The sequence below is a fragment of the Alosa alosa genome, chromosome 7, assembly GCF_017589495.1.
Source record: "Alosa alosa isolate M-15738 ecotype Scorff River chromosome 7, AALO_Geno_1.1, whole genome shotgun sequence".
NCBI classification, from domain to species: domain Eukaryota; kingdom Metazoa; phylum Chordata; class Actinopteri; order Clupeiformes; family Clupeidae; genus Alosa; species Alosa alosa.
In genome coordinates this window covers 19254201-19272320 of record NC_063195.1, presented here as the reverse complement: position 1 = coordinate 19272320, position 18120 = coordinate 19254201, and the positions used below count along the sequence as shown (strand labels likewise).

The 18120-nt window shown below is 43.0% G+C and overlaps 2 protein-coding genes across 6 annotated transcripts; one reads left to right on the top strand and one right to left on the bottom strand.

Annotated features, from left to right (window-relative positions):
* Positions 1–1869: 1869 nt before the first annotated feature.
* Positions 1870–6810, bottom strand: eri2 (ERI1 exoribonuclease family member 2). 2 transcript variants are annotated; one of them, XM_048249139.1, is made up of 9 exons: positions 6432–6810; positions 6251–6318; positions 6038–6118; positions 5823–5950; positions 5408–5561; positions 5014–5075; positions 4490–4571; positions 4131–4219; positions 1870–3980 (listed from the first exon to the last, which is right to left on the bottom strand). In XM_048249139.1, exons 1-9 carry the CDS (start codon positions 6452–6454, stop codon positions 2421–2423), a joined length of 2247 nt encoding a protein of 748 aa, XP_048105096.1. In that variant the 5' UTR covers positions 6455–6810; the 3' UTR covers positions 1870–2420. The 2 variants fall into 2 exon arrangements, with proteins under 2 accessions (XP_048105096.1, XP_048105095.1); XM_048249138.1 differs by having other exon boundaries at positions 1871–3980; positions 4975–5075; positions 6432–6809.
* On the top strand, positions 5963–16827 carry LOC125298421 (RNA exonuclease 5-like). 4 transcript variants are annotated; one of them, XM_048249136.1, is made up of 20 exons: positions 5963–6101; positions 6864–7009; positions 7231–7384; positions 7501–7616; positions 7733–7859; positions 8250–8421; positions 8721–8831; positions 8972–9060; positions 9673–9788; positions 10556–10694; positions 11002–11096; positions 11457–11559; positions 12086–12382; positions 12699–12818; positions 13016–13153; positions 13968–14060; positions 14394–14607; positions 15003–15229; positions 15720–15847; positions 16297–16827. In XM_048249136.1, exons 3-20 carry the CDS (start codon positions 7304–7306, stop codon positions 16391–16393), a joined length of 2463 nt encoding a protein of 820 aa, XP_048105093.1. In that variant the 5' UTR covers positions 5963–6101; positions 6864–7009; positions 7231–7303; the 3' UTR covers positions 16394–16827. The 4 variants fall into 4 exon arrangements, 3 of the variants coding, with proteins under 3 accessions (XP_048105093.1, XP_048105094.1, XP_048105092.1); XM_048249137.1 differs by having other exon boundaries at positions 7231–7423; positions 16320–16827; XM_048249135.1 differs by having other exon boundaries at positions 7231–7423.
* The last annotated feature ends 1293 nt before the right edge of the window (positions 16828–18120 follow it).

Below are 18120 nucleotides of genomic sequence, written 5' to 3'. Positions count from 1 at the left end.
GGGAGGTGGTAGCACTGTGGCTAAGAAGCATGCAGTAGCCTGAATCTTTGTGAATTCATTTCCTGGCTTCGAACAATGTGCCCTTGAGCAAGGTACTTCACCATTGTTGCTCTTGGTAGAGCGCCCCCTTGTTATATAATTGACATATGAAAGTCGCTTTGGATAAAATGAATAAATGATTAAAAATGAAGAATTAAGAACAAAGTTGATGACGTACATATAACCTTAATTACGAAGTACCTTTTGTTTACTTCCCAGTAGATTATAGGCTAGCAGCCTTAGTTTTATGAAAAACAATTGGGCTATGGGGCTATAATATATAAACTATATTCGAAAAAAGGTATTTGGAAGTCAATTATAATGAAATATAAGCCAGTTCAGTTTTCAGTTTCAGTATTAGTCTGCCTTTGAAAAGAAGGTAGGCCTACAATTATTAGGCCTACATTAATTCCAGTTTATTATACAGAGGTACATACTGAAATTGAACTGAATTTTAGTTTATATATATATATATATTTTTATAAGATACATTTTAATATTCGACTATAAAAACGAATTAAAACCTTTTAACCTTCTAACACTGTTCCGGTCAAAAATGACCAATTTACAACACTTTTTTTTGTTTACGGTCAAAAATAACCGCCATGGGAAATGAATGGGAAAGATTATAATTTTCATCCAGGAGATTAAAGACATTTCCTTACACACACTCCTACAATTTACCACCAATGTTCCCACACACATGCATGCATGCACACACACAAACAGACAAACTTTTCGAGAAACAAAGACTTTCATCTCAGAAATTATTTCTGACTTTGTTTCTCAAAAAAAACATTTTTTGACTTTTATGTGGCCTCTTTATGTGGCCCTTATATGCCCTAATATATATATATTTTTTTTTTTATGCAGCCCTTGCCACTTAATCTACTAAACCCCTCTTCTACTGCACTTTTTACCCCCATTAATGCACAAATAGGCTGACACCAGACATAATTTCACTGCATTTCTTACTTCCAGTAACTATATGCATGTGACAATAAACTTCCTTGTATCCTTGTATCCTTGTATATGCTCACGTAGAAAACGCTTCCGCATAGGATGCTCTCATATTTCCTTGCATATCGGCCCTTTCACCTCTCTCCTCGTTCTCAGCTCCTATGGTTGCAATTACATAAATGAGATATGACTTTTCTTCTCAGAAATTTTAATCTAATAAATGTCTGACTTTGTTTCTCAAAAAAATTTGACTTTTATCTCGAAAATGTTTACTTTTTTTCTCAGAAATTCTGACCTTAATCTCGGAAAATATTTCTGACTTTGTTTCTCGAAACATTTTACTTTTATCTCGGAATTTTCAAAAATATTTTCTCATGTGGCCCTAATATGCTTCCATATGTATCACTTTGCCTTAAAGTCAAAAAGGATTTTGTCCAAAATAATGATTCTTTTGTTCTGGGAAGACTGATTCTCTTTATAGTTTTCTTATCTTAGTTTGAATTGACCAGTGGCTTCACTACAAAGTGAGGTTACTGGCTTACCAACGTAACTTCAAGAGTAACTTAGAAATGTATAAGGTTCCGAATTGATTTAGATATTACGAAAGATGGAAATGTTTTACTCTAGGTACGTTGGCATGCCAATTTTTGCAGCATCTTCAAATTGCTCTAAACGGTTTTGTTTGTTAACTAGCCTGGAAGTTGGCCCGAAGTTCATCCCTCCCCACACAATTTGAGGGCAGTCTGGTCTCTATGCTCAAATAAGATGTAGAGAAGCTAGATTAGAGTTCCTTAATCAAAGTCTCATCTATTCAATAGTGTCTATTGCAACTCATCTGAATGAAACTAAACTATTGATATTGAATGCTATTTAAAGTGTATTGTATTTATTCAGGTTGGCATCAAAACATTATTTTCAATCTTGAAATCAAAATACAATCCAGGTGCCATTCATAGAGATAAATCATGACAGAATAGGTATCAACATGACGCACAAAGAGTATTATGTTTTTATTATTTCAGTTAGCATCACAGAAAATAAAAAAATACATTACCAAAAGGTGTCAATAATCAAATCATGACATTTCTTAAAACGCTCTAAAATGTTGCCTTGTAAAGCTCATTCATAATTAAAATAATTTACAATTTGCAAGTTGAGAAATGATCATACACATTCAATCATACACATTCAATAATAATTTTAAATTACACGAATACACACAGAATTATAATGTATTATAGATTTCATTTAATTTTTCCTGGTGGGTTGCCCTCACACATTGGCCAAGTTAGATAAAAACGGATCGTATCTTTGGATCGTGCGTGTACTATTTCACGACTGGGTACGGGCTACCCATCTGCCCTCACACGCAGGGAGGCTAGCCATCATCAGCTGGTGACAGTAAACCGATTCAAAAGCAGTCAATCAGCGGAGCAGCTTCGGCAAAGCTGGCGCAGGCCTAGTCGGGCAGGAGGCGTGTCTTTGTTTGGACAGACCAGGGCTAGAGAGGCCAGCAGTGCAGTCTCCCACTTGAAAAACTCGCAGCCCTTCTTGGGCGCGGATGCGCCAGGCCCCGAGCGGCGCACGGGGCAGCAGTAGAAGCCGCGTCCGTGGTTCGGCCCGCCGTTGCCCACGCTGAGCCGCTTCGCCCGCCTGCCACAGCCGCACAGCGGCGACGTCACCGTAGTCATCGCCGCCTTCCTGGGCGCCCCAGCCCTCGATGAGGCCGGGAGAGACGACTGGTTCACGCTGGAAGAAAGAACTGAGGGCAGGACGGAGAACGAGCCGCCAGTGGATGCCTGTATTCTGGTGGAGGTAGAGGGCTGTGATTCAACATCCTGGAATATGGTGAAAGGGGTGCTGGGAGTTGTAGTTTTAGAAGAGTTCCTCTGCACTGTGTGGCCACAGTGGGGGGTGTTCCTTTGATATAGTGGACTTGGCAATGCAGAGCCACTGGAAGGAGCTGTAGTTTTACGAGCGATGAATTTTGGGGTAGAACTGCAGGGAGTTGCACTATTAAGTGAGTGGTTTGAGACCAAGCTGCCAAGAGTTGTATAATGCGGGTTGCTGTTTGTAGCAGAAACGCTGGGAGTTGTAGGCTTATGAATGGAGCTGTGTGCAACAGAGCCCCTGGGAGTTGTAGTTTTATGAACAAATGGGCGTAGCACTGATCTGTAATTGTCCCCAGTCGGAGCAGAGACAGGTTGAGGCATTTTGAAACAGGCATCAGCGCTTGTGGTCACCTGTGGTCGATTTTTCACTACGGGTAGAGATGTCCTGTTAGCAGAGGTCTCTTTCAGTCCCCCACCTGAGGCCATAAGAGAGTCTAATGAAGCACGAGGGAGGTGGAGAGGTGAAGAAGCCAACGACGACAAAGTCTTACCAGGCCCCTTCCTACAAACACCGCTATTGGTTGCGACCTCTGGGTCACACCCATCACCAAGGTTCTGCCCCTCCTCCTCCAGCACCACGTCATCGTAGGAAGGACCCGGCTCCTCCGTTTCGGGCAGCACCACTCCATCAGTCCAGTCCACCTCCGAGGCCTCGAGGTCAAAGTTCAGCTGTTTGGCCAGCACGTCCGTGTGTGAGCTCACGGTGGTCGACACCAGAACCAGTCCTGTGCCCTGAGACGAAAGACTAGATCTTGATAGAGCGCCGTGCTGTCTCATCATTGGCCCAGTCATGCCACCAACGGACAGGCACGAGGATAGGCTACCAAGAACCGTTTGTGGAGTTACCAGGCTCTGGCACTGGTAGGTCCCAGGGTTCTGGTTGACATTCAGACGATGGGTTGTGTCTAGCGTGACATCTGATGATGGTGGCTTGGTAGAGCATTCCAGTGTTGTACTTTCAGAGCGATGCTGTTGCTGCTGCTTGCAGACTCCCTCTTGCATGTTAGTCTGCCTGCTGTGCTCATGGTGGTTGCTGGAATCATTGTTGACGGGCTTGTTGGGGAACAGTGGCTTGGCTCTCAACGGTGTCTGTGGTGTGCAATAAAAGGCAGAAACAAATTGGATGAGGAAGGGATAAAAAAAAAAGGAGAACTGCAGAACATTAAATGTAAAAAGGATGTTTGTTCACCTTCGAAGGTCTATGGGGGAGGAGGGTAGACCTGCGAGAAACCCACTCACCCGATCCAGAGACTTAGTGATCTTCATGAAACAGCCATCGGTCATCATTCTCCAGGCCAGCCGAGCCGTGTTGCGAGCATCATCCAAACCTTCAAAACACACATACACACACACACACAATGAAATACTTGTTTAAATTGAAGTTATATGAACTGGATCAGTTAAGTAATCTGAGTGAACGCAGACAAATTTGCCAACACATTTAAATTCGCTCTGCAGATCCATCTGGCAGTTCCTCATTTCACAGCGATTCGTAAGATCACCAAAAAACCCAGGAACCAATCACAACCACATATCTAGCAATGCATGGGCTTTATATGATCTGCTAACCTGCTAATAACTGACATTTGTGTGCATACCTGAATGCTCTCGTCCGGAGAACTCTATACCCAGATCTTGCAGCGCTCCATTTAGTCCCTTTGGTTTTCTGTTGTAAAACAACTGCAAAGGGCGGACAACTTTAATTAAGCAAACCTCTCAAAATTGCTACACATGTCAGAGCTATACTGGCTAGTGGCTACAAATGACATGGCAACATTTCTTTTTGGGAGATTTTCCAAAAGTTCTCAAGTGCCCTTCAACTTTATGTTTTTAACACCCTAATCTGACAAAAACACACTAGATGAAGTGGTACCAAAGTCCTTTATAGTTAAGTCCCCCTACTCGACGGCCATCTATTCCCCTAAGCAAGTGAATGGGAAGGCATACAGGAAGGGATGGGATGTGTGTAGACTACTGCCATAACGGCGTTACAAACTAAACCCATGCATTTCTATGGAGGATTCTTTGAGTGCTGTGTCTCCTCATTAGAAAGTCTCTGGTGGTACTTGGGGAGTAGCAATACCTTGTAGGTGGCCCGCAGGTCGATCCAGCTGTTGAGTACCTCTGGTTTGCAGATCTGCTTCCGTTTGCACTCATACAGAAGACACACTCCCAGGTCCCAGTCTAGACAGGAGGAACATCATCATCAAACACACTGCCTCAAATACACATTCCAGAGTTCTGATTACAGTGATGGTGGTGAGGGCCCAGTGTCATGGAGGTCAAAGATTCTAGAGCGGAGCTCTGTTCCAGAGTCTTTGATGGAGATGCAGTCGTTTGGCAGAGGTGGTAATAGAAAGCGAACCAAAAGAAGATACAACACACATGCAAAATTGAAGGACACAAACACTGAAGGCAACATAGTTTCATAGGAAGACTTAAGGAGAAGCTGCTCCTTAAATTCCAGTTATCAAAAAGAACAGGGAGGAGTTCATAAAAAGGTAGAAGATTTTTACCTGACCAAGTGACGAAGGCACAGGGACAACCAGGAACGAGGGGGGCTTTGCCGTCCCTCACAAACACCACCCCTCGGTCCTGCTGCAGCGAGTGGAGCCAGCGGGTGAAGCGCGACAGACAGATGGACAGGGGAACGCCCGCCTCGACCTGTGTCTGTGGAGCACATACAAATGTAAACTTAAAATGCCAACCAGTACATGGTGAAACAGAAAACTCATTATTTTCATCGTTGATAATTTTATATTGTTATTATTGCCATGTTTAATTTAGGCATTTTAACTTTACATTTAAAAAACAAAACTAAAGTTAAAAATAATAGTTTCAAATAGAGTTTATATACCGAGTTTATATAAGTCGCTTTGGACAAATAGCCAAATACCATAAACATACACAAAGAAGAGAGCCGTGAAGTACCTGAGTGATTCCTGTGAGCTCCGTGCAGAACTCGGAGAGGAAGGGGTGCTCCTGTGGCTGCAGATACGTGTGGAATTCTGACTCGACCGCTCCGGTGGACGTATTTAATAAAACTGCTGGGAATTCGACTGTTGGCACGGACAACACAACATTTAAAAAAAAAAGTGCGTACTACTTTTATCAAAAAAATACTGCATAACGTCTTGAAGACCTACTTATTTCTTGTCCGTAGTTGTTCTTCTCTCTCCAGCAGGTGGACTCGAAGTCGATTATTATAAGGTAGGAAAAATATTGTTCTGTAATGACACGTTGAATTGGTTCATTGTTTGCATGCCAGAGGATTAGAACAATAACGTTAATCATGCTCCGTCAACGACGTTATAAATTAACGTGGCTAGCCATGTGGCTAACAATGTCAGCCAACCTACTTTTGCCTGGCCGTTTTGTTTGACCAGATTCTTTATTCTGACTTCGTTTTCGTATTATCCCAAGTTCCCTGAAAGAAAGGATAATAGATTAGTCTAAACTGGTTATACATTTAACCAAATATACGTTTTGAAATGATAAACACTGTCTGTCTTTAACGTTAGCAAAACAAAGTGGACTCACTTAGCAAGTTTCTTTGTCGACATCCCTCAGGTCGATAAATGTTAACGTTACCTGCTTGAAGCGAGTTTAACCTTTTGTTTAAACTGAGCTTTAAATTATGTCCACCATGTTATAATTGTATCTTTACCCGTAATTGTCTTCTTAAACGGAAAGGTCTGAACTGCAGTGAAACATTAACGCTCAGTTGGTTCGCGGTAACTTTTCAAACACACAACAGCGTAATCCTTATAGAACTATCCGTTATTCTGCGTGGGATTACATATGTCTGAAGGTAAACTAATCAATACAGATCTACTCGATGCAGCGCAGTTTGTGGTCCTGTAGTAAAACGTAAAAAAAACACGTAGACAGTGGTTTTCACAGTCAATTGAATGGATGCAATATAATAATGTAGTATTGTCATATTGAAAACCATATTTTGTTTTGTTGCAGCAATCCGCAATCCCCACTCTGGCATCATTACTCTGACGTCTTTCATTTCTGCCTGCAAGGCTTACCAATCGATAGAGAGTGCGACAATACAGTAGGGTCACATCACATGTGTAGGCTACCTCGATGCCGGTGGTGATCCATAGGAGGTATTTCATTCTTGAACTGATCTCAGACAACATACATTTTCTTTCATACTGTGGTGGTTACATGAAGACGAGCACATCGATCTCATTCAACTATTGGAAAAAGTGACATTAATACAAAAACATTATCATTACTAATCTAAACTCGCAGCTAACTTCACTTAGAGACCAGTAGTAACTTACGGATGAATTGTAATGTTTTGGTTCTTTTGACGCCAATTCAGGTATCAGCGAAGAAGTTTCATGATGAAACGATGACAAGATCCTAGCTACTCCCTTGTTCAATCTCCAGGAGACATGGCTAAAGCGTCTGACAGCAAAAGAAAGAGAGATCTTTCTCTAGCCTCTGAAGACTCGGGTCATAGTAAGAGATCAAAGGTAGAATACTCGCCACCTATCCAGCCTCTGGAATCCAAGGTACAATTGGTTAAAAATGGTAATTTGAGATTATCTGAATGAAACGAATAATGCTTAACGTGGTTTGCTGTCAACAGAGCCCACCACATGTTACTCGCTGTTTTGAACATCTACATGAAGCCATTTCTCTCCCAGAGTTGTCTGGACTGCTTCAGTATGCGGTCCTGGGGGAAAATATAATCACCAAACCAAGGTTAGGCTTCTTGAATCCCAACTACCTTCTCGGGTTATTTAAACATTCTGTAGTCTAAGTTAAGTGATGTCCTCAATTGCTGCATATCATATCTCCTTCGTTCTCTTCTCTCACAGTTGGTGTCGCCTTCATCACCAGCGTAAGCTCTCTGGAGTGACTGTCACTGTACTGGAGGATGTAACGCAAGTCCACTTCTACCGATACTACCCACAGTTCAAAAACCTCCGGAGGAGGTACAAGACTGTAAGATGGCTTGTTATTGTTATGTTTTGGCTTTGCACCATCCTTACTATATATTCCACTGAAATGTACCACCAAGTAGAATGTAAGAACCTTGCATACCACATTAAAATTGTGTTTTTCACGAAATGAGCAGGATTACACATTTACTCTGTTGTGTACGTAGTAAACCAGTTCAGTTTCACACACACACACACACACACACACACACACACACACACACACACACACACACACACTCACTCAGTAAGAGTTGGTATTTCTTCTGATATTAACTGGTTTTGAGATTACAGCATTACAGGATAGATCAAGACTGATTCATGCTCTGCTGCTGAGTGATCTTCTGTCTTTGGTGTTATGATTGTCTAATTATGTTCTTGTATGTTTCCATAGAGATGCACTCTGCTTCCTTGTGTCGGTGATGTCTCTTCATTTATCCTCAACTCCGAGTTGTCACATTCCGGAACGGTGATGTCTGACCTTCCAAGAGCATCGTTGCCTAGCAGCAGCACCACCATTCTATTGCCACCTTCACTCTCCAGTGCTTCAGCAAGTCACAAAGGTGGTATGTGAAGTTTCTTGGTTGAGCACTAGGGATGGGGAATGTGATGAGGAATGATTGGGAATGTGGCCAGGCCACATTCAAGGCCTGTGTGCTGAAACCTGTTGGTCAATAGTTTATTCTCCTGAGGTGTGAGATGTCTGATAGATTTAGAATCTAAATGGTGAGGTTGCACCAGAATGACCTCAGTGTAAAAGAAAAGTGAGGCTGTGTGGCTTTGGATGAAAGTGTCTGCTAAATACTAGTCGACTTAAACAGTCAACTGTCATTCTCCATCGGTTTTGGATAATGTATTTTCACAGGAGATCTGCAATTGCATCCCGTGATCAGGAAGTTTGGTTCAGAAACACGTGGCCTCTCTGCATACATCCTTACAGGAGAGGAAATGTCAAAGTACAAGTTTCCTCTTAAAGGTAAGTGGATAAAGGAAAGAAAAAATATATTTAATTTCATGCAAGTCCTAAATGTTATTTGAAAAGTATATATATATTGCAAGCATAGTAGGTACCAGCGTTTATATATGTCTACAACACTTACCCATGATGCTTTGCAGGTGCCCCAGACTGTAAATCATTTATCTGCACAGAGAAAAATGGCCAGGTGACCGACAGCAGCCCACTCTATGGGCTAGACTGTGAGATGGTAGGTAGAGTCTCCTTACCCACTTTACCTTAGAGAATCAGGAGAACTTGATTTGTTGTTAGAAATGTGTCACTGTAATAATAATAGTAATAACACCAAGGGTGCAGCCATGGCCTACTGGTTAGCGCTTCGGACTTGTAACCGGAGGGTTGCCGGTTTGAACCCCGACCAGTAGACATGGCTGAAGTGCCCTTGAGCAAGGCACCTAACCCCTCACTGCTCCCCGAGTGCCGCTGTTGTTGCAGGCAGCTCACTGCGCCGGGATTAGTGTGTGCTTCACCTCACTGTGTGTTCACTTTGTGCTGAGTGTGTTTCACTAATTCCGGATTGGGATAAAAGCAGAGACCAAATTTCCCTCACGGGATCAAAAGAGTATATATACTTAATAGTAATAATAATAATGGCACTACTGAGTACACTTAGCTCTCAATACCAAGTGTGGAAGTCTTTGCAAACGTTGTGTCATTTCTAGTAGCTTCTCCCTTCAGTATGCCCAGATTATAAGTCAGAGATCTCACACTGTCTCCATAATAGTGCTTTGTGTAAAATGTTGAAACTCATGTGCTGTTTTTCTATTTTCTTTCTTTCTTTCTTTCTTTTTTGACGTTGCAGTGTTTGACGAAGCTTGGCCACGAGGTGACGCGGGTGTCCTTGGTGGACAGCTCGGGGCAGTGCATGCTGGACGAGCTGGTCAAGCCACACAATCCGATTTACAACTACCTCACCAGGTGCGCCCGACCCGACCAGCTACCGTACGATAAAGCATGGGTAAAGGTCTCAGACGTTAAAGAGCCAGAAGGAACTACAGCATGGTGCACATTTAATCACATTTATCACCAGGGGAGAAGTAATATTCTTTTCTGATTGGCTGATGGGGTGGCTATTAAGTAAGGGATAACAGCCGCCGAGGTGTCCTGTTATACGGAATTAAATGGAGGAGAGGCAAGGCAAAAAGTTTTGCCTCCGCCCAAAATCCAATAATTCGATATAACAGAACACCCTCGAGGTCAGATATCCCGCTTATCCGGGTTGCCACTATAGGCAATAGCCATGCCTTTATAGCACGCAAAGGAAACCATGGGTTCCGTTTAAAAAGAAGCCGACTGTGCAACAACATAGAGTTAGATAAGACAGATATACATATCCTTCTCTTCTCTGTGCAAAAACCCAGAGTTAGATAAGACAGATTTACATATTCTTCTCTTCTCTGTAAGAGAGATATACATATACTTCTCTTCTCTGTAAGAGAGATATACATATCCTTCTCTTCTCTGTGCAATAACTCCGTCTTACATCCAGCTAGCCTAGCCTAGAATAATTTTCTGTAATTGAGTTAGAAAAAGTGGCGTGTTCCTTTAACTGAAAAGTTGAAAAGAAGAGTTGGTGTTGGGAAGGCTAACCTGATACTCTGTGTACTATGTGCTCTTGATACAAGAACGTAAACGGCATGTTGCCCATGCATTTGTAAGAGCCCCCTGTTCCCTTTCTGATTCAGGTTCTCAGGCATCACCAAAGACATGCTGGCGCAGGTAACAACGCGACTCGCCGACGTCCAATCAAAACTCATACAGCTGTTGCCCCAGGACGCCATTCTGGTCGGCCATTCCCTCGACTGTGACCTCAGAGCCCTTGAGGTGGGTTTTTATTCAACGCTGTAACGGCAGCATGGCATCCTCATGTGCTGAATCATATCAAAATCTTTTTTCCCCTTAATCTTTTGTATGTTTTTCATAATTTCATAATTTTTCATAAATAAGTGGGAGACTCATTTATGACATGTTTACTGTTGCTCAGTTGGTTGGACAAGGTTCTTATAACGCACAAGGGACTGGTTTGATTCTCAGGGATGAGACGTAATCAAAAAAAATATACTTTCCTTGTCAGTCAGTTGAAAATGAAAGTTACTTTCTTGTAATGGTTGTGATGGTATCTCTCTTTCAGATGATTCACAATAACGTGATTGACACCTCTCTTCTGTACCGGAGGGAGTATGGTGCCAGATTTAAGCTGAATGTTTTGGCTGGGGTGATTTTGAAGTGAGTTTCCTTCAGCGTTGAACCAGAATGGGACAAAATTGAGAGAATCTGTTGATCTAATGTGATATAATTCTGATAATAATACTGGGAAAAGAAGCATTTTCAGGCCATTGGTGATTTATAAAAGTGCATACATGCACATACACTTTGAGGAAAGATTTACAGTGTTTGAGACCTGTATCACATGACATTTGATTTGATTGTGTTTGTATGTATGTATGTATGTTTGTATGTAAGTATACACATGCACATCAACCAGTGGTGACTGGTGGTTTTAAAAGTAGCGGATGAATGTGTGTGGTGGAGGTGTATCCACTCCTTGCTTGTTTACGGTCTCTCCCATGGTGTCTGGGCTCTCAGGAGGGAGATCCAGAGTGAGGAGCGGAGAGGTCACGACCCCACAGAGGACGCCCTCGCTGCTCTGGAGCTGGCACAATACTTTGTCAGCAAAGGACCCCGACAGGTAAAACTACAACACCTTAAGAAACTACATTACCCAAGATATGAGCCATATTATTTCATCAGCAATCGACCCCGACAGGAAAAACCACAACACCCTAGAGAGAAACTATGCAGTTTTTGTCAATTTCTTCGCTGTTTTCTCGCTTTTTGCTCGCAGGTTTCTCTGCAGAGCTCCCCCTATCAGAGTATATGATTTACGAAACTCCTCAATCAGTCAGTCTGTTGTTTTCCTCTTCCCTGTTCCTCGGTTTACTCACTTTCTGCTTCTTTTTCGCTGGCTCTGTCATGACGAATGTCTGAAACTCCATCGCTACCTTGTTTTAGCCGGTGCCTGGCGTGTATGTGTGTAAATGCAGTAAAGCAATTTGTTACACTCGTTACTTCCTGACACTTCCTTGGGCACGCGGCCCAAAGTTCCAAGGGTGTTTTATCCGCTCACAGGTGCTAGGGGGGAAGCGAGACGGCCACCATTCAACCCTTCTCTCTTTCCCTCCCTCTCTGTCCCTCCCTCTTTCTTTTCCACACAGGTTGTTGAATTACACCTACAGCAGCTGTGGGGCTCGCCTGCCAGTCTTCCAGAGTCCCCTGTAAACGGCTTCTGTCACAAGAGCCCCCCACTGGCCTCCCTGAACACTGTGGCCTCCCCGCTGGCCTCCCTAAACACCGCAACAACGTCATCCGGCCTTCCCACCTCCCGCCTGACGTTCGGTCGCGCCCTCTTCAAAACTGGCCAACCAGCACTGCAGCTGGGCAGACTGGCAGGGACTCCCAGCCAGACGTCCAATGAGCTTTGGCGCAGGCAATGCTGCAGCTCAGACAAGAAGGTGAGAGCCACATGGTCAGTCTTCAAGATGATGAATGTATAGTTGATGTATGTTTAGCGTAAACATCTGTATTGATCCTTGTTACATGCATCTCTGTGTTTTATGGTCTTGTTACATCTCTGTAGTGTAGATCATCATGACGTGTGATGATCTTTATGATCTTTGCTTTGCCATGTGTCTGTTTTGTATGGTCTCTACATCTAGGTCACTGTGATATGAATCTCATTGTCGTGTGCATGTGTGTGTGTGTGTGTGTGTGTGTGTGTGTGTGCGTGTGTGCGTGTGTGTGTGTGTGTGTGCACATGTGCGTCTGCAGGTGCTGGAGGCCCTGAGGAGGCAGGTGCAGTCTCACTCCCTCAGCCTGCTGCAGCTCAGCTCCTACTCCCAGCTGCTCACACGCACACAACCCAGCTACACACAACGCAACCTGCACAAGGTCAGTCAAGAGTGTGTGTGTGTGTGTGTGTGTGTGTGTGTGTGTGTGTGTGTGTGTGTGTGTGTGTGTGTGTTTGCTGTTAAAGCCTAGTGCACCCCGTTCTCCGTCAGACCCACTAAATGGGTGGAGGTAAATTGGTGGTGGTGGTGATGATGATGATGATGATGGTGGTGGTGGTGTTTGTGTTGTTGCTGCAGCTGGTGAGTAGACTGAGGGAGATCTGTGTGGTGTACGTGGGACCGCTGTCTCCTGACTGCACAGAGAGGGACGTGAAGAGGCTCTGCAGCAGCTATGGGGTCCTGAGATCAGTCACGCTGCTGAGCTCCACACACCGGGTACACACACACACACACACACACACACACACACACACACACACACACACACACACACACACACTCTCTCACTCATTTACTCTCTCACTCCACAAATCAGTAAAATGACCACACCCAACATAGCCTAGAAATCTAGACGCACCCTAGCGGCGGCAAATGAATTTGCTCAGCCTGTACGTCTAGTATCAAACCATAGGGATTTCTATTGGCTGACGCCGTGGACCTCATCCAATCACAGCGCTCTATTTTGTTAGAGAGTCTTAAGGCGGGCTTAACAGGATAACGACAGTCCTGCGACTGTGAACAACAAGGAAGGTGGCTATGGTGAACAAAGAGCGGTTGTTTGAATCGGCGTTGGCATCAACTTTGGAGGAGTTGGACTTGTGCTTTTCTTTGAAAGTTGAGCAACACAATGCACTTAAGTCATTCCTTTCGAAGAAGGATGTATTTGCCGTTTGCAGACCCGGATAACGGATATGGTCGTGAAAGCTGGCCTATTGCATGCCTAGGCAGTTTGAAAGACAATTCTCTGCCCGCCCCTTGGATTAAGCGAGGTGAATGGCTCGATTCCAGACTATACATTTCAATGATATAGGATGGCCCCGCCAGGCTACACCCAACACACATGCACACAGAAATAAATACAGGAGGTAAACCATTAAAATAAACACTTACACTTCTACTTACTTTTCATGTGTTTGTTTAGTATTCACTCATACAGATGTGCTCTCTTTCTTTTTTTTCTCTCTCTCTCTCTACGTCTCTTTCTCTTTCTCTTCTCTCTCTCTCTCTCTCTCCCTCTCTCTCTCTACAGGTCTATGCTGTAGTCGAGTATGCGCTGTTAGAGGGAGCGGCTCTGGCAGTGGAGAGACTCAATGGCTGTGCCCTACATGGATGTCCCGTGAAGGTCAGATACACAGAGTTGCAAGCTTTTAATACCGTAGTATAACGTACACTGCACTGTTCTCAGAGTTGTCTCAACAGAACTGTGGACAGCTCCTTTAAAGGTGTACCGTCACACCAGTGAGCAGTCTCAACAGAACTGTGGACAGCTCCTTCAAAGGTGTACTGTCACACCGGTGTGACAGGAATGTTGGACAATGAACGTTCTAAAGAGTATCTGGGTTCATTGAATTCAATATGGAATTTTAGAACCTTGAATTGTTGTGGAACAGAACCTTATGTTACAATGTTCAAAAACCCCACACCTTTAAATCATTTTGACCCTACATGGCCTCAGGTGCAGAGGCCAGTGGGAGAGGTCACTCTGGACTTGGAGGAGTACCTGTGTGACCTACGCGAGGACCCCCTTAACGAGCGGCTGATCTACGCTGCCAACATCGCCGCAGACAACCCTGCTGACCTCCAGATGACCTTTGACCAGTTTGGCCCCGTGGAGGGAGTGAGCGTCCGATCGCAGCGGCCCAGGAAGAAGAGGAAGCACGCGTTTTTCAGTGAGTGTGAAATGGCAAAAGGTCAGCTGCAGTGACCTGGAATGTGTGATTCTATGCGTTCATCCATTCCTTAATTCATACATGCATACGGACGTTCATATGCATGCAATTATATGCATATACGCATATACACATGTTGTTTTTTTGTTTGTGTTTAAATGTTGTGAGGAGTTTGCTCTTTTTATAGAACACGTTTACTTTGTGGAAATTGATGAAAACTTACAACAACAAGCTCATGCTGCACCTTTAGATAAATTGACCGATTTTACATATATTTACTATTTAAAATAGTTGTTACTCTTGAGCTAATAAGGACTATTAAACCTGTTTGTTTTGTGTTTGTGTTTGTGTGTGCGTGCGTGCGTGCATGTGTGTGTGTGCATGTGTACTTGCAGAATACCACAGTACGGAGTCTTTGGAGGCTGCGTTGGACCCCTCGGCAGAGCTCACTCTGGGACAGGTAAAGGTGTGCCGGGCACTCACCCCTCCACACCTGTGCTCCTGGACACCAGACGCACCCGAAACTTCACTGAGCAACGGAGAGAACGGAGAGACTGAGGGGAGGACAGATGGAATGGTGGGAGGAGGAGGAGGAGGAGAAGAGGAAGATGTAATAGATGAGGTAGGCAAGTGTTGTGTGTGTTCTATTTGCGTGTTCTACTTTTTCTTTGTTTTTTTAATGAAAGGCCTTTCTGTGTAAGTCTACCAGGCTTGTGTCTTTGCTAATAGGGTTTCAGACACTGGCTTGATGATTTCCATAAACATGTTTGTCTGTGTGTGTGAGAGGGAGAGAGAGAGAGAGTGTGTGTGTGTGTTTGTGTGTGTGTGTGTGTGAGAGAGAGAGTGTGTGTGTGTGTGTGTGTGTGTGTCTTTGCTAATAGGGTTTCAGACACTGGCTTAATGATTTCCATAAACATGTTGTCAGCCCCTGCCTGCTGTGTGCAGGGCGCTATGCCAGAATTCATTCATTTCAGACATTTTAAACACACACACATTCAGACATATTTAAGATTTGCAAATAGCTGGTGATGTATAATGGCTTGGCATTAAACATCTCTGATAGCTTTAAGCACAGAAATGACCCCTGCGTTCTGTCCTGTGTGTGTGTGTAGGAGTTGGAAACGGAATTGGACCGTGAGACGGCCGGCGTGATGAGGAAGTTGGACTCGAAGGTTGGGAAGATATTCGAGGCCTTACCCGAGAATACGCTCAGCATCGTCATCTTACCTGGAAAGGAGAGGTAGTGCATCACGCATATAGGAACATATATTTGAACATATACTGTATATATTTAAATCTTTTATTCACACAACATTGGATATTGATTTATTTTTTTTGATTACATCTTTAACACACACACGTACACAGAATTTTGAATATCTGACTTTTAGATCCACAGACACACTATATACTGGTATAGGGGTTGTGTGTGTGTATGTGAGGACAGAATATTAAGGCCATGTTCCATTCAGACTCCAGCCTTGTTTTCAGATCTGCTCAAAGAGGTTTGCTTAGTACACCTACAGACTGTTTAAACCATGTGTATAAATGTATACACCAAAGTCAAATCTTTGTGTTAATCTCAGATCAAGGTGAAGAAATGACAACACATTAGTGCCTATTCTGGAGAATTACAATGTTTTGATCTTAAACCTTTTTTTTTTATTGTGATCATTGTTTTTTATCCAGTTTGCATGGCACATTCCATCCAGGTCTGTGCTTCATGGAGGTCAAACAGAAGTCAACTGCCTTTAACCCTATGGAGAGCCTGAAGAACATAGAGTGAACATGCACAACACTGGAGGGGAAAAGACATTGGCACTGGCACTGGCCCTGAACAAGCCGAAAACACCTATATGAATAAATTTGTATTGTTGTTCAAACAGACAGTGACAATAGACAATAGAGTGTGAAAGCTCTGTTGTTGTTGTTCATATAGACGGAGTGTGGATGTTCTCAGGGACTGTGATGGAACTCAGGTATGGGTTGCACTGTTGACGTGTTGAAAATAGATAATTATATGAAACAGCTTTGCCCATTTCTGATAACTTCAGGCAGACATTTCCTGTGTTCCAAGCTGGACAGCATGTGGAAAAACAAATACTGTCTCTCCTCCATATGAGCTACAGTATATGATTACTATGTAATCGTGTGTTTGTATGGGACAATTTGTTGCCCTCATTGAGTATCAGTTGAACTTTGAGGTATGCCTTGTATTTTTCTTTTTTTTTTTTATGTATGTTTTAATGTTTTTAAAGATAATTTTCTGACCACAGTCAGTGTCCTGAATGTTCGATGGCGTTTTATGCCCCCAACGTCGTCTTCCAGGCAGCGCTGCCACAGCTGACTTAAAGGCACCTAATCCTAACCAACCTTAACCCATGCCTAACCCTAGTGCCTTCCAGGCAGCGCTGCCTTGAAGACAACGTTGGGGGCATAAAGTACCCAGAAACGTCCTGAGTCTTTTCCCACCCAACGATTTGAATAGAACAACCAGTGAGCGTCTTTGGAAACACCTTCAACAGCAATGTTTTGACTTATAAAGCTAGTTGTCAGATAGCTAATTTGTCAAATATGTTCTGCTTTACAGTGGACATTCTAGGGACAAATGAACAAATTCATTTTATAGATACAAAAGCAAGTTGCCTTTATAAACAGAAGCCAAGGAGGAATGTATTCAACGTGCCAGAGTTAACCAAACAAACTGCAAAAAGTCATCAGCATGTACCCATTTCTTGGCTATAGCAATACACCAGCACATCATGGATCCTTGGTTACTAAATTAAGTTTTAAATTAGATGAACTTGGTCCCAGAAGATACATTTTGTCTTGGGCATACAGTGCTACATACAGCTGCTTACCATACAAAAAACACACCCAAGTTGGTGCTCTAAATAGGCGATGGTTATATTTGGCTGTCATGATTAAAGATGCTGAAATACATGCAAGAGTGGTAAATGTTGCTACTTCAAAACCCTTTCTGCAAAGCTCCACTCAAGCTTTAAACAGCTGATTAATATGTCACCTTTAAAATTTTAGAACCAGCACTCCAATGTTCTAAGCTACAGGCTTGAGTTCCAAAACGTAGGCTTGTGCGTTCCACCCACTACACACTTACAGAAAAAAGAAAAAGAAAATAGAGTCGTCCATTATTGAAGACATCCAGACATTTGGCTTACTAAGAAACATTCTTTAATATTTACCCCCCTAAGAAGGGGATGTTTGACATTTGCTGATCATACAAAAAGGAAAAAATAAACATCACAAACATGTATACATATTCATGTTGACTTTTTTTAAACATTCCTTTGACATTTTTTCTTTTTTTGCAAGTGCTTCGCAGGGAGTGGCATTAGGACAGGAAAGTCCAAAAAAAAAAAAAAAAAAAAAAAAAACACACTAAAGAAATACCATTTACATACAAAAATATCCATGTCGATCTTTCCCATCATTAGCTGGTCAATAAATACTGACTATTCTTAAATGACATTAATGACTTCTACTTTTTAAAAA

Bases quoted from the DNA above. Each gene is read 5' to 3' on its own strand.
- eri2 (XM_048249138.1), bottom strand. From the start codon at position 6,454: ATGTCGACAAAGAAACTTGCTAA. The intron at 6,319-6,431 runs GTGAGTCCACTT...CCTTTCTTTCAG, and splicing joins TCGACAAAGAAACTTGCTAA to GGAACTTGGGATAATACGAA. The intron at 5,076-5,407 runs GTAAAAATCTTC...CCTCCTGTCTAG, and splicing joins TGCCTTCGTCACTTGGTCAG to ACTGGGACCTGGGAGTGTGT.
- LOC125298421 (XM_048249135.1), top strand. From the start codon at position 7,304: ATGGCTAAAGCGTCTGACAGCAAAAGAAAGAGAGATCTTTCTCTAGCC. The intron at 7,860-8,249 runs GTAAGATGGCTT...ATGTTTCCATAG, and splicing joins TCCGGAGGAGGTACAAGACT to AGATGCACTCTGCTTCCTTG. The intron at 8,832-8,971 runs GTAAGTGGATAA...GATGCTTTGCAG, and splicing joins GTACAAGTTTCCTCTTAAAG to GTGCCCCAGACTGTAAATCA.